Below are 16,761 nucleotides of genomic sequence, written 5' to 3' on the forward strand. Positions count from 1 at the left end.
TTGCTGTTGCAAAAAAAATGTGTCATGTGTGAAATGAAATCAAGTCTTAATCAAAATCTGCACAGACCAAAGGGAGCTATAGGAGCAGAAGGTAGGATTGGCAGGAGAGCAGGTAGGGATGTGAAAACAGTGGCGTAAGGAGGTAAAAAAAAACAAAGAGCTTGATTATGGAGGGATTAATATGCCGTAGAGACAGACATTACCGTAACTGGTCAAATTACATTAACACAGCTCTACATGTAAAGCGTCTTCAGATTAATATTGGTGAATAGTTTTTGTGGAGGAACAGATGGAGCCCTATCAATTCATGCACACACACACGCACACGCACACGAACACGCACACACACACACGCACACGCACACGAACACGCACACACACACACACACACACACACACATATATATAAACCTATACACAAACACAGCATCTATGGAGGACAGGCTCATTAATACCCAACATCTGTTTAGGCCTCGACTGCAGCCTTCCTATCATGATCATGTGCAAAACACACACACACACACACACACACACACTCAAACAAGTGCGCGCACAAACACACACACACAAGGTGCACAAATACTGCTTTTACAGTGTAAATTCTTGCAACACACATTTGAATATCTGCAGATACTCACCACTGATCTCATACACTTTTTTCCCTCCTTTATTAACATTTGCTTAGATCTGCACAGCTGGTTACAAGACTGAATTACACCGTCTGTTTAAGTCATCCTTGCTATCTAAAGGTCCGTAGGTAGATTATATAAAATTACATAAAACAAATGTCAAATATGGGAGACAAAGTAGTGGAGGTAGCCCTTGAAAGAGACTTAAACTGTGTATTCTCTGACTACAATGACGTGGGCGGCTACAAAGACATCACTTCTGAGTTGTCAAAAGAACAGCTGAATAGAGCAACGTATCCTCACACAACGGTTCGTACGATATCTTACGAAAAGTTATTCCTAATTTTTCGTGCGTTCTTGAGCAAGAAATGTCCGACAACACGTGACGCACGTGTCAATTTACACTCGTTACATGCATACAGTTTTTTTCAAAATAAACTTCCTCAAAACATCATAAACGTCTTTACAGGAAACAACTTAGTTAGGTTTAGGCAAAAAAACTACTTAGTTAGGTTTGGGTCAAAATAACTCCTAAAGTGGACTACTTACTGTGCATTCCAATACCCATATTACCCTGCTATTTAGTATGCTAGAAAAAGATTTAGTATGTTTCAATACATAATATGTATAGTACTCTATTCTGACCCACAATCTGCTGCGAAGTAGATATATGAACAAGAGGGTCAAAGTTCAAGGCGCAATGTTATAACGAGGTAGTATGTCCCAATTGTATGCATACTGCATGCAACAGTACGTACTTTGTAACGGCAGCTGCAGTATGTAGTAAAAGTAAAAAGAAAAAGCTGTAGCTTTAGTTAGAAAATATTGTGGTTTGGGTAAAAGTAACTCAGGAAGTGGCGTAACTGAAATACCGAAGTTAACGTGATAAATATATCACTATGCGGAATTTGTCACTCTTTATAGTTCCTGGTTCACGTTGATTACATATTAATTGATTTAATAACTACTGATATTGATTTAATAGCAACGAACGATGTATGAGAACAGCCCAAACAGCCCAAATATTCGAAGTGCATCAGTCACAAAATAACAGCAAAGTTATCAACAGAAGGAAGTAGAAATGTGTCCGAGATCACTGTAACATATGAAAAACACAGATTTGAAAGTGGTTAATACCAAAATGATATAAGGGAATAAGGCACACAAAAGCCCGGATCTACAAGCAAACGACAAACTTTCACACAATTCTATGTGTCATCCCTTTGCTATTTTCCCTCTATTCACATGGGCTTATGTTTTCAGAATGCCAAAGGATGCTGCAGCTCACAATGACTGTTTCCAACTATTCAACATGTTGGCAGAAGTTTCAGGGCAAATACTGCCAAGACATTCGTCCTCGAAAAAGACGCACGCCTACACACATACACAAACACACCAATATAAACCATGGTGCGCTAGAACTTCATCTGACTAATAATACACGTCTTAGAATATCTCAGACACAGTAATAACAGCTCAGCAGAGGAGCATACTGTATGTGGGCATGTTCTTTATATATATGTTTGTGTACATAAAAAATACCTCAACTTGTTCATAGTCACTATCTTTGTCCTCTACTGTTAACGCCTACCTTTTTAGTGCATACACACACACAATCACGTTCTTTCCACTTCTTTAAGATAAGAGAATTACTCAGAAAATCAACAACTGCTTATGAGCTAACTTAACTCTAACAACTATCTTAGAATATGGACTCCATTTTCCCTGTAATTAGTACCAAATAATAGAGTTATTTCCAGAAAACTTCCAAGACCCATAAAATAAAGCATCACACATTTTATACGAGGGTTGTAAGAAAATATCCATACACTTGACGATCCCGATATTATGTTTTTCAAATACTGTATTGATTCTCTAAAACACGATTTTCAATTAATAGTTTACAGGCAAAGATTCATGCCAGACAGTTTTCCTCAAAGTAGATAGTGTTGCAATATATGGCCTTACTTACAGTATCGCAATATATTGAATCGTAACCCCTGTATCATGATACATATCGTATCGCCAGATGCTAGCCAATAAACAGCCCTACTTTATACTGTATTCAAGTTCAGGTATGAATGAATGAATGAAAGACTTTATTTCGAACATATAATAAATAAAAACAGATACAAAATAATAACAAACAAAACAAGAGTTATAGTGTCCGAAAAGGAGTAGGTAGAAGAAAAACTTATATTACCCTACCCCTTTCTCACTTCTCCTCTATTAACTCATATATCATAGAATGATAATATAAAATAATATAATATAATATAAAAACTATCCCAGATTTATTTACATCCTAAGTTGAATATATGAACAGCATCCCAAGTTTATTTACAACCCACAAATACATCCGGAGTTAAAAAGTATATAACCAACCTTTAACACAACTCTTCTTCAACCAGGTAATTAAGGTTTAGACAGTAATTAACTATTGGGTTATGTTATTGTACTCACTTCCTCTGTTATTGGGAAAGGAAGCATAAAGGAACATTTATATTATACATCATGTGGAAAACAGATATGTTGATTATACTGCATATTTTCACACTAAAAAGACTGAATAATGTATCGTCTTAGTGATGGATTAATCCCAAAATACACAAAACCATTATTTACAGTCTTTTATTATGAAAGGTTGTGACAGATTGTACCTTCAAAAAAGCTTCAAAAATGCTTCTGAAAGTCTCTGAACTGAGCTGGATGCCATCAATATACTTATGACACTGCTGCCTTATTTCATTAACTTCAAAAAGCCCCTTTCACTTAGCTGATTTGATAATCCCAAACAAAAACATAAAGCATTGCTTTATTAAGGGGAAGTGAACGAAAATGTAATTAATGGTTCATTTGGAAAGCCGACTGAAAAATTCATTAATGTTCCCTCCCATTAGGTGGAAGGAGATTTCAGATAGAGTGCAGACACATCCAAGTACATGACTTATGCAAGTGACTGGAGTGAGATATTTTTAAAATGTGCATCTTTAGTAACTTTATAACTGTTAAAAAAGGGCGTCAATGGGGGAGAGAGTTGAGGATTGCCGCCTGACGGACCACCTGTATAAAAAACACTGGTGATTTATGCCCGCTTTGCACATAAAAAGAAACATGTAAATGTAGGTTTGTGATGTGATGTGACATTTGGTAAGATAGGAGGCTTTTATGTGTGGGATCTACTATAAGAAAAAAATACACAGAGAGAACCAGAGCGAAAAAGAGAGGAAAAAAACAGACAGAAATAGTTCAACATATTGGGAAATACAGTTATTTGATTTCCTGCTGAGAGTTAAATGAGAAGATCAATAACATTCTCTTGACTGTCTGTACACATGAACAGCCAGCATTTTGGACTGAAATGCTTATTATAATATTTTATTGTTCAATACAGGCCATTTCGGTAGAATACGACAATAAAATAGAAATCATTTTGTTTTACTTTTGTACGTCACTTTTAAGACGGACGATTTACTAGCGTCCGGTATTCGCTTTCAGTCCAAAATGGCGGAAGCTTAGCTCAGCTGCTGGGCGCTGATGTTGCAATGGAACGAACAATTGACTTTCACTTCTTGGCAATATACGTTTTTGGATTATATGCCAAAGCTAAGCTAAGATAACCAGCTGCTAGCTGTAGCCTTGTATTTGACAAACAAACATGTAAGGGATAATGTACAGCGAGCCGGTCACTGCTGTGAAATAAACCCCTTCAGGGCGATGCAACCCCATCGTGAAGCGGAGGTTTATTTCAAAACAATGACCAGCTAGCTGTACATTATCAATAATAATCAATAATCAATAATTTGACACCAAAATGGTCCTCCAGAGTCTGAGATCACGGTCTGCTATAAAGAAATAACAGACCGTAGAATACTGTGATTGACCAATCAGAATCGAGTATTCAACAAAGCCATGTAATAAAAGAGTGGTATTGATCATCTCATCCAGCTTTTGGCAAGAAAGCGAGTAAGCTTTTTCCCCCAAATTTACAAAGACTTAAACTACTGCTTTAAGTGTTTATTTTCCTATAATTATGTTTCTCCTTTATCCATTCAGATAAAAACAGAAGAGGACCTTCTTCTGTTACATTCAGTGTAAACAAGGAAACAATTTGGTTTGGTGAATTCTCATTACTTTTGTTTCATGAGGAAATACATATTAAAGTGTTGTGTGTGTGTGTGATCTTTAGCTGGCTAACAACATTAGCCAACTTACACAAGCTACGCTCGTTAAGTGATGGACAGCTGCAGTTTGATGGTTGCCTGGCAACAGCATAAAGAGGTAGATTCTGCTTCTAAGCGCTCAAAATGAAGTTAGAGTGGTGCTCATTGCATTTTAGTCCTGCAAATCATTTCCAGTGTGATTGCCTCCAATATGTCTTGGAGACTACTCCCTAATTCCTCTCATAGAAGGAAATAACCACTTAAAATTGTGTTATTTCTCTCCGCACAACTAATATTGCAAGGAAGCATGAATCGGCCTCACGCAGGCTTGCGATGGAGCTTTAAATGATGATGGATGAATATTTCCTCAATCCCCTCGTCAGTAAATCCTTTGGTGCCTGAGATTTCTACAGAATTTCAAACAGGCCGGGGCCTTTTCAATTACATGCCACCGATTCAAAGTATGGGTCATGAATACGGCCCACATTCATTTGTCAAACTTATCTTCTGGCATTTCAGGGTTCGCTCAAGCTGTGTGTCATGAGTGCGCTCTATTAGGCACACATACTTGGATCCAGCTCTGATGCTCTTGAAACATATCATACACACACATACACACATGTACTGTATGTTATATATACACTGAGTCAGACAAATGAGCACCCAAGCATGCATGCATCCATGCACAACTGAAGCCATAATAAAGATCCATCCATGTGCGGTGCATTAAGTAACTCATAAGGTCACTGCCATGTTTAAACCAATGAGTCAAACCGTTGGAGTAAAGCTACTCAAACAGCCACAAATACGTCCGCGGTAACATTCAGCAATGAGTGCACCTGGAGATCCAGTACACGCGCAGAATCATAACAACTTCATGGACAGGATTTTGTTAAGTATTTCTAAAGTATTAGCTGCGTGAATACTCACGTAGACCACGTTCACGTAGTCGTCGTCAGAGAGGGTCTCCAGCATCTTGCTGACGGACGTTCGGATGAGTTTGAGGGTGAGACCCGAAACGCTGCCACTCCTGCAGATTAGAAGAAAGATGGTCTGTGTTTTATAATGCCTTCAAATGGAACTCGTGAGCTCGTGTTTACAACACGGGAAGTCATGATATGTTCGGCGTTCAAGTGGTTAAGTCGTGAGAACACCGCTGCTAAGGAACACAGAGGCTAACTATTTAGTAGACGTATTATAAAGTTACAAAGAAAAACAATACACGACTAAAATTAAAATGTATTCACTAATTATGCACCGAAAAATGAACTTCCAAGGCCTCCGCCATTTCTGACAACGTCAACAAACACGTCACAACCCGTGAACTCTGAGCTTTCAGAAACTTAAGAGGTCGTGAATACCACAAGAGGGGGGCGTTCATACGGACTCTTCTTGTGAACACAGTAAACATGACCCCATTTGAAGGCCCCATTACAACATAAATCAATATTATAGCATAAAAAAAATATATGTCTGTGCTCCTCTCCTTTGTGCAAATAAGAAGATGGATGGATGGATAAATTCAATTTTTTTTTTAAAGAAAAACTATTTCTATCTGTCAGTTTTGGCCTTTGATATTTTGCGTACAAGACAGCTGGACCTTTTGCCTGATTGGGGCGCTGAAGCAAGGGTCAGTGGGTAGCCATAATATGAATATCCATAATAACAATACGTTGAACTGACTGAACAACTGTCATTGCCATCTGTAAAGCCTTCATGCATACCGGGCGTAAAAACTATTTATGAGCTATAAGCAGAGATATCTGACCTTGTGGCTCCACGTAAATGTTTCTTCTATTAACAAGCAGGCTAGATATAGTCTTATCTATCACATTAACAAAAATGCCATCATAGGTCATCTTCATTACTGACATGAGTTGAGTGCCATCACCATTTCTCAGCTAATGACTCACACACAAACGAATGTGAATGTTAGCATAAAACTATTTATAATAAAATATCAGTGTTCAGCATCGTCAACACTAGACTCCTTTAATACTTCACTATATTGTGCTGCTCTTGCTAAAATGACATGGGGACCCTGCAACAGTGTATCTATAAATACACCACTTAATTGGCTCCTGCAGGTAAAAAGAAAAGAAAAGGGACAGAAACTGGAAAAAAAATGAGGAGTGGAGTTCCTCTCATGTTCCTTTTCACCAAAGCATAACGGTAGGCAGCTTTTAATGTCTAATAAGCCTCATCAATCCTCTGTGTGCCAATTACCAGAGCTGTGCTAAGAGCTGCAAGTGGACGAATTTAGTCTTTCCATTCATCATACTGCGTTGTCATTTAGCCCTGGTGCTGTGCCATGAGCGTCATTTATAATGAAACTCCACCTGAGCGGAAAAATTCAGACAAATCACTCCGGCGGAGTCCGCACTCCACACTCACAGTCACATGTTCCTGCATGCAGCAAGATCTTCTTGTACTGTAGCTCCACATGGGTGTGGTAAATAATAAAGTGGGTAAAAAAATTGGTGAATGAGGAAAAAAAATACACCCATATAAAAATGCTATTAGACAGGCATTAAAGGATAGAGCTGGGGTTATTCAATATGTTTTTTATGGTCAACAAATTCCATAAAAAGACCAACACGAACACTATGTTAGTCTATCAATACATCCCGACCTCTCTACCTTGTCTGTGGCACTGAACCCCAAGCCCATTGGTTCCTACTGAAGATGTAAATCTTTAATCACATGTCACTAATACATATACATAAATATATATATATATATATATATATATATTTATTTAAAAAAGCTGAGTTATTTCCTAAAACACCTGGGCACTGTAGTTTACCAAATCAGGAGTAAATGCCATATTTGTTTGGGACTATTTACAGCTGCGGATTAATACACATTTGGTGCTGTAGTGAGGATTTACACCTAATGAAGGAAAATGTCACCAAGTGCAACAGCGTGGTTCACTGTTCGGACAAAAATTGAGGTCTATGGGACAGAGGAATCAACTATATCAGGCTTTGAATAAGCAGGCGACACATATTAATAATATCAATTATTTGTAGGTTTTGTTCTTTATAGATGATTGCATCGACAATATTAAAAAATACAAAATATTGCCAGCCTTACCCTTTAAGTTTGTTTACTACATTCTTTCTACACAAAAAAAACAACAATTTGATGCTACTTATTAAAGCTACTATACCCAAGCATCGATATTAACTATACAGAAATAGTCAATCTTCTCGCTGACGGTCTTGTTTACTTATGTAGGTCAGAGAGGCACCAGTATTACATTGAGACTGTTTCACAACCAGTTAAAGATCCTTGTAGTAAATTTAAGATGTAAACTATGAACTTGTGGATCAATATTTATGTTAATCGTTGATAGGTTTGCAGTTCTACATATATTCTAAATTGGAAACAGGTTTCAACTGTTTGGTCTTGGTAAATACGGTAAAATAAACCCCTTTTTCACAGTTTCAAAATGAACACTGTGAAATCAAAAAATTGTGTGTTTCTTCAAAAATATCTGTAGTTCTATAATCTGATCAAAGACTGAACTGATGCCGTGACAGATATAGCTCAGAACATCTTCTAAACCTGAACATTTAAGGCATAAATCACTCATCACAGGAAAGAAAACAACTGGACTGTAAATGATGAAGTCGCCCGATACACTGACTGCTTTTTGTTTGTCAGTGTCACATGAGTGCTGAGGCTGCCGCGAGCACAGCATGGTCAGGGAGTTGGCATCAGGGCCTTCTGGCGCCCTAAATAAAATAAAAACTGACTGTAATGGATGAATCATAAGGTCGTCACTCACGCATCCACCAGGATCAGCATGTCCTTGGGTGACGCTGCCCCCTGAATGTACCTGATGAGTAATAACAGACACACACACAGAGGTCGTGGATATGGAGCACATAAAGAGATGTACACAGAAGTGGAAAAACAGAGAATTATTATAATGGAGAAATTATTTTTAAAACCGATTTCTAAGGAATCTATAAAACACAAACTACAGCACATAAAATAGTGATGACACAGTTCATTTGGCAGTCTCCTCACTCTTATCTCTCTAACAAATATCACTCTCTCATTTGCATTTGAAATCAATCAGACCTTTGTATTCTTTAATCTTTAATTCTCTTCTCCCATTTCTTTAATAAACAAACAGTTGTGTGTCTTTGTTTGGAGCTCGAGTGCTCAGTAGCCGACGGGGCTTTTTTGAGGCTGCTGAAATTTAATAACATGGTTAAAAGAGTATTGATGGTTTCCAGCCAGATTTTAATCATTTTTAGGAGACTAATGAAGCTTTTGTATTGGTACCCTTTGATATGCAGTGGCTTAATCATCATAGTGCTCTGATGTGTTTGTTAGAGTGGCTTTGGCTTTGGTCAGACACCTAAATTTAATTGTTTTTAACAGTGTGTGTGTGTGTACAGAAGTCCTTATGTGTAATCAGTTGATGCAACAAGCAAATACACTTTTTGCAAATGAATGTTTAATATGACAATTACAGTAATAAGGTAGATTGAATGAGCCACGCGTCTGCCCTTGACAAACACTAGAGAAATTACTGACGATGAGATGATTAGAGACACAGAAACAAAACGGCGCATCCCATAATGACCGTCTACACTCACCACGGCCGCCTGCGCACATCGTAGAGGTCGATCTTATTGGCGGAAGTGCTTGAGTCCATCCAAGGGGATGCTGGGATTTGGCAGAAGGAAGAAAATGGGGTTAATGGAAAGTATGTTTACTTCACATTATGATTGGGTTTAAGGTACTTGAATATGTGTGTCAGTGGCCAAATTCTCTTATGTCTTACATCTATATTCTTATATGTTAATGTATATTAAAAGAATAGTTGGGACTTTTTGGGAAATATGTTGTCTTGCTGAGAGGTAGAAAAGATCAATAATTTATTTGGTGGTAATTCTGTGTCTCCATCATTGGCCACAGGAAGGTCAGCAGGCTGTTGGAGTAACACCATTGGCTGCTGGGCTGCTCACCTGGGTAGTATCGAGCCAATCCCGTCGCAGAGCCAAACACCTGCCAGAGGAGCGAGGGATCTTCCTCTTTGTTTTTTCGGAAAACATCCTCCAAGGCCTCCGTCCAATTTAGCTCATTCAGTATGATGGTGGCTGGAACACACACACACACACAGAAAGATTAAATGAGTCATGTCTGTACGGAAGTACAAAATCATAGAACTCACACAAGCACAAAATGTCAAGACTTTTCAAAAACAATTTGGAAAAAGCAATTCTGAAGAAGAAACCGGCTTGAAAGCCTACGACACACGCACGCACGCGCGCACACACACATTTGCCAATATCAGGCTACTGACATTGACGGCTGAGAGGAAGCCTCCTCACAGATATTGCAACTGACGTCAATCTGCTATGATGAGATATTTTCATTTCTTTGACTTTTTTTTGCTCTCAAAACACACACCAAAATCTATAGCGGTGGAAAGTGAGCAAAACAGAGGAGAGAGGGAAGCAAAAACAGAATGATTCAATTTAGTATTTCTGGAATGAGACAAAAAAAAAAAAAAAGTCATCTTCCGGGTACTCGAGGGAACAGACATACAGTAAACGTTTTATTTACCTGTTTGCAGGAGCTCTTACTGGGCTTAATGCTCCAACAATCTAGTTTGATCAAAAAAGGCAGCGCTCTGCCTGGGAGAGTGGGCTGCATGTCAAATTGATGCTGTGCATGACTCATACTTATGTGTGTGAGTGTGTGTGTGTGCGTGTGTGCGTGTGTGTGTGTGTGTGTGTGTAGATGCCCCATGTGTGATTGTACTTTTGTGAGAGCAACTGGATTAAAGAAAGAACAAAAACAAAAAAAGGACATCAGGGCGAGATAGGGGACAGCCCGGAGGTCCGGGGTTTGTTGATGCAGACTCTTACGTGACGGACAACGAGAAGCTATGTGGTTAAAAGTGAGTTATGGCGAGTTAGTGTGAAGCACCTGTACTCATGCAGGCTGTTCTCATACACTGTTGGTAGCTATACCTACGAAAAAAGTAATGTACCGTTATTTTTATCAATGCAAAAAATCAATTTGTATGTAATCCACGTAATTGTGAACCAGGAAGTATAAAGAGTGACATACGCCACTGAGGGAGGAGGTCGAGGTGGACGGGAAGGTCAAAATACACCAGACTTTCACCCTGGAGACTGGTGTTCGTACCCGTGTAAAACCAGAAGTCAACGTTGATTTATTCGTCACGTAACTTCCGTACTTAAGTTATGCCGCTTCCGGAGTTATTTTAACCCAAACCACAACCTTTTCCTCAACCTAACTAAGTCGTTTTTGTCACCTAACTTTTGTACTTAAGTTATGCCACCTCCAGAGTTATTTTAACCCCGAATGCAATCTGTTGGTAAACCTACCTAAGTAGTTTTTGTCATGTAACTTCCATAGTTCCGGAGTTATTTTAACCCAAACCTAACTAAGTAGTTTTGTTGCCTAGACCTAATCAAGTCGATCTTTCCTAAACCTAACTTTTATTTTGAAAAGACTAAAGCAGAAATTGACACGTGTCACATGTTGCTGGACATGCGTAGGGAAACACACGAAAAAAATGAGGAATAACTTTCATTATACGAACTGTTTGTATGAGAGTACTTTGAATCGTGACTCAGTTACAGAATTATATTGACAGCTCAGCAGAGAAGAGGCGCATTGTACAGGGTGTACTAGTCCGTTTGGAGAAAAAGTGCCACCAAGAAGCTCAGTGTACTCTGTCAACTAAGCTAATAAGCAATGCCCATCCGTAAAGTCTAGAAAAATACTTTTTTTTTTTCTCTCATCTTCCCACTTCTCCCTCCTCCTGTGGCTCTCACGCTCCCTCTGGCTCCTCACTCCTCGCCTTCCTCACAACCACCTCTTGTACCGAGGCTCTATTTCCATGTTTTGTCGGATAAAAGAGAGAGTTTAGTCCAGGCCTCAAATTGCTCCCTGTGGTATTGTAGAGCAAAGCGTGTCCCAATGATAAGTGGTGACAATTTGTTCAGGCCTCGTCTCTGTGCTCCCAGAGGATGGCCTTTAATGGATCGGTCCTGCTGGTTTCCGTGACATCGGTAACAACAAGTCTCAGGGTAACGAGACCTCATAGAGGAAGGAACGGCATTTTTCTCCCCACGCACATACTGAACTGTGAACCGACAAGGAAAGATCACATTGAGTATTTCAATCGCCCACCAAGCTGCCACTGCAGGAAGTCAATGTAGTGACCGACCCATGTGTAGATACATGATGAGGAAGAGGGGCATAATAAATGACTGAGACGCAGAGTTTGTCCTTACTCACTCCGTGTGTCTGTTTTATGTGTTTCCCCTCTGTTAAATTGACAAACCCATTATAGTCTCCCTCAGGAATTTGGATGCATCACACGAACCCCCGAATGGGCAGGTCAGGCACCACTGACGAGCTCTCAGCAACAATATCAAAGGCGTGGCAGTGCAGTGTCCTCTCATCTCAGCCAAATACTGGAACAAATCACAGTTTCGTTGTAAACAGATCCATCTCCGTGGCGATGTGTTGTCTGGTTGCTTGCTCGAGGTCACCATGATAAGAGGAAGAAATGAGAAGTATCACCGCGGCGACGCAAGCGCCGGTCAGCTCTATTTGTCAGGCGTTGGCATCGTGGCCTCAGGGACATTGGGGGGGTAGGGCGCATGTGTTTGTGTGTCTGTATACTTAGAGCAACAAACATAGATATATTACCAATACATAATGGAATAACATAAAGTGTTTTTCTTCAGGCGTGGAAAAAAAACCTAAATGATAACTAATAAAGATTTTCTTTTTTTTTTAAATGCTCTACAATTTTGTTTTCGGCATCTGTTTTCACTCTGATGAGATTAGAGAAATGACACAATGTAATGAGAGAAAAAAGGGAGATAAAATGAAGAGAGGGAAGGAAGCCACTGGCAGTGGGTTTCTTTGAACAAGTAGCCTACTTTTAGTCAGCTGGCACTGAGCAATTGGTGCAGAACTTGTGTAACACGTAACCTATATGTAACAGGTACATGTAGGCTACATTACTTGGCCTCTCTGTCTCTCTCTCTCTCTCTCTCTCTATATATATATATATATATATATATATATATATGTCTATATACTGTATATACAGTGCGTACTCCATTGGGTTTTGGATTAATGCAGAAAATAAGCTCTTTGGCAAACAAACGTTTATGATACTTACAGGTTTTGTTACGCAAGATAATCTTCACAAATGAACACTACTTTTATGATTTTTGAAGCGTAAATGCAATCGCCAGAAGTAAAAAGCTAACGTTAGGCTATAAACGAACTACACCGCGGACAAAGGCGAACCAGTCGGCGTGATGGCATCTCATTCAGCCACTTGTTAGCGACCGTGTTTTTGAAGACATATGAAAGCTTTAAAATTCACGAGTGGGATATTTACTGACGTATTTTATATCGTAGAACAAAATGTTAAAATCTCTTCAGCTTGTGTTAACCACAGACTTTATTTCAGGCATCTAACTAAAAAAACTAGGGATGTGCATTCAAAGCAAAAATACAATTCGAAAATCACTGGGAATTAGTTGATTATTGTTTTTTTCACCATGTGAAACAACTGAAATATCACTGTTTCAGATGGTAATACATTCAGCAAAGATGCCCAGCCCATGCCAGCCTTATAAATCACACTATTCCAATATCACATGGTTAACAAGTGAAGACATGTGAAATAAAAAAATAATGAATGATTCATGGGGCGAGAAGACATGGGGGGACTGAATATGGAAAACCAAGATACTAAATATTCCCTGTGAGGCGTGTAGATGCTTTCAAAAACAAATCAAACAGGATACTGGCAGTGACTGATGAGGGTGACGGCGGTGGGAGGAGGTGAGGAGGGAAAAGCAGCGCGGTGCCATGCCAAAGCGATGCCCTGCGGTGTTCCCTGTCATCAGCTAGCTGGTGGCTCAAACTGCCTGTGCAGTGGAAAGTAATTACAAGGTGAGGCCTGAAGTGGTGAGAAGCTGCAATCATCGTATCAGAAGGGGCCCTGTACTCGATGATACTTCGCCACTCACTACTGATTGTGACGTGAGCATTGACGCGTCCTTTTTGCGAGCATTCACGCTGCACTGACATACAGTATAGTGTATCATTCCACCAACACACGCAGATTTTATTTGTCTCGACAGTCAGAAAAGGCGTACATATTTCATGTTTGAGTGAATATGGATGACACACACACACACACTGGACAACCAGTATTTAGGGCAACACATACCAGTGGCACAAGACACGTCTCTCTCTCCTACATCCCGACATCAACTCTCCAGAAAAACAGCAATTTAATCACAGCGTGTTGCACTTTAGCACCTTGAAATTCCTCATTAACACAAATTCTCACCATTTATTCATCAAATAAAAGATGCCTCTCAACTTCACGCTGAAATTTGTACTTTTACTGAAAGGAAAAATAAAGTGGAAAAGCAGCAGGAACAGTAATGATTGGCAACACATGACACAACTTGTCAATTTCCGCTCCAGTATTTTCAAAATAAACTTCTGTCTTCACGGGAAACTTGGTTGGGTTTAGGCAACAAAACTACTTACACTTGTCAGGTTTAGGAAAAGATTGTTGTTTCGGTTAAAATAACACCGGAAATGCGTTACTTAAGTACGGAAGTTACATGACAAATAAATCAACACTGACTTCTGGTTTCACTTGGGACAAACACCGGTCTCATGGACGAAAGTCTGGTGTTTTTTGACTCACCCATCCACCCCGACCTTCTCCTTACAAGGCGTTTGTCGCTCTTTATTGCTCCTGGTTCACAATTACTAATTATTATTAATTTTGTGGGATACCTACGAATTACAGTGCCTTATTCTTGGTAGGTATAGCTACAAACGGTGTACGAGATCAGCCCGAATCGTTAGTTTAAATTGGTCCCCAGCCTTTACAACGTGAAAAACAACAGCAGTGGATCGCATTTCGGTTCTAGTGATGTAATAAGAGTGATGTGTGGAAACCGTCTGTCAAATAAGTGATTATTTAGTGATGCCGCATAGAGTAAAGGCTTGAGTGCAGTTATCATGATTATGTGTGAAAACCACCCAAGGTGATATGAAGATGTAGAGACACGCAAAACACACTCATAGCGGCTATGGCCAGGGGGAAAGGAGATATGACACCAGCACACACTTGACTCCTATATTTATTTTGGTAGCATGAGAAAAGGTGAGTCATGAAGGTGAGAAAAGTAAAAGTAATCTCAACTGCCTTGAGATCAGAAGAGCAATTACTCCCAGTCGAGCCTCAATTGGATCATGAGGTTGTGCAGAGTTTCCACTTGTTGATATTCGATACCATTATCTGGAATGAATTCAACACAACAGGATGTGACATCGCAGAAATCTCTTTCATTACTGTCTGAGAAGTTTTATGGATAGGTAGAATAGGGTTAGAAGAAAGTCACTTTCTCTGGGAACAAATCTGGCGTGGAGGGGAATCTCAATCAGCTGATTAGAACATCTTGGGGAGGCGTCCAACTTGTCGCAAGGACAGGGGTCGCAGACATGATGACGGAAAGAAGGGGGGAAGAAGAAGGAAGGAAGGAAGGATGAGGAGATGGAGATTAAGATACCTCAGAGTTTTCCGTAAACGAAACAGGACGTGTATCAAGTGGCACAAGAGTGCAAAAAAAAGGAAAAAAATCAATTTCTACGCTGTGAGCTTTTGCCACAGGGGCCGTGACTTCGATACAAACACGCTCACATACGCGGTGTCACGGCGTCTCAGTACGTCACGGTGTGTGTGTGTGTCTCGGGCTGACAGGTGCCACACAGCGTTGATGCAAACAGGCATCAGACGAGCCCTCGGATCTCCTGCCAGGGCCGCGGCGCTCTCCTCTCATCGCATGCACGCCAATCCGCCTAATGAGCGAGAAGACACGCATCTGCAGCCATGAGATCCATAGGTGCACGCGATGTGACACACAGACACACACATGCCCACTCTCACACCCCAAGTGTTTCTTCCCCCCTCTCTCTCTCTCTCTCTCGACACGTTTACACACACACACACACAGATAAACTCTGATTCATCTCCGGTGTGCGTGCACACACACACACATGAACACGATAATGAATCCCGGTCTGACCACCCACACTGGATCAGCAGGGAGAATAGATTCCAATCAGCAGGACTAATGCGGGGGAGAAAGACAGTAGCACATTTGTCTCCACACAACCCACTATTAATATGCTTAATAAAGTGGAGCCAGAGATGAGAGGGAGGGTGGAGTGATGGAGGGTTGAAGGAAAGGAAAGGAAGAAGAGAGTAAGGAAGCAAATATGACAAAATACATAGAGAAGAAGGAAGCTAAAAAACAAACCAAGAAGAAGGAAAAAAGAGGAAGACGGAAGAGTGAAATGGGGTGAAGGTTGCGGAGAAAAGTCTACCGCAATTAAAGAAGAAGATGAAGATGACACATCTCTCCTTCAGCATCAGTAAAAAGCTACAAGGACGCCAGCCTCGTCTAGACAAAGTCCCTTAATCAAGTTACCGGTCCTTCCTCCACACAACAAGATAGAAATCCAGGGCGTGCCTCCTTCCACACACACCATTATACACACACACACTCGGACACACATCGCCATGGCAACGCTGACAGTGCCGGCCAGCCGGAGTGGCATCAGTGTGGCAGCCCGTCCTTGGAGATAGAGAGAGGGAGAGAACGGGAGTGTGGGAGGGAGAGAAGGAGCACCACCAACACCAGCCTGGCTTTGCTACTTTGCTAACTCCACCCATGCAGACCCCACCCTTCACCACCTGCCTGAGAGCTGGAAGAGATCAAACAGACACCACACATCCTATAAGACAGAGTGATGCAGTATAGAGGACAGTTTAGATGTATTTAATTTATATATAAAAGCATGCACAAGCAAAAAAGACAGAAGAGGAAGGAAGGAGAGAAAGAAAGAGGCCA

The 16,761-nt window shown here is 40.3% G+C and overlaps 1 protein-coding gene across 2 annotated transcripts in view; it reads right to left on the reverse strand.

The window, feature by feature from the left end:
* cacna2d1a (calcium channel, voltage-dependent, alpha 2/delta subunit 1a) overlaps positions 1–16,761 on the reverse strand; it is a 104,615-nt gene that overhangs the window by 35,685 nt on the left and 52,169 nt on the right. For both annotated transcript variants that reach the window (XM_037760115.1, XM_037760114.1), the window contains exons 7-10: positions 9,781–9,912; positions 9,409–9,478; positions 8,586–8,636; positions 5,723–5,822 (exon numbers count right to left, since the gene is read on the reverse strand). In XM_037760115.1, coding sequence (XP_037616043.1) covers positions 5,723–5,822; positions 8,586–8,636; positions 9,409–9,478; positions 9,781–9,912 — 353 coding nt within the window. The remainder of the gene's footprint in view (positions 1–5,722; positions 5,823–8,585; positions 8,637–9,408; positions 9,479–9,780; positions 9,913–16,761) is intronic.

This window comes from Sebastes umbrosus, chromosome 23 (assembly GCF_015220745.1).
Source record: "Sebastes umbrosus isolate fSebUmb1 chromosome 23, fSebUmb1.pri, whole genome shotgun sequence".
Lineage (NCBI taxonomy): Eukaryota > Metazoa > Chordata > Actinopteri > Perciformes > Sebastidae > Sebastes > Sebastes umbrosus.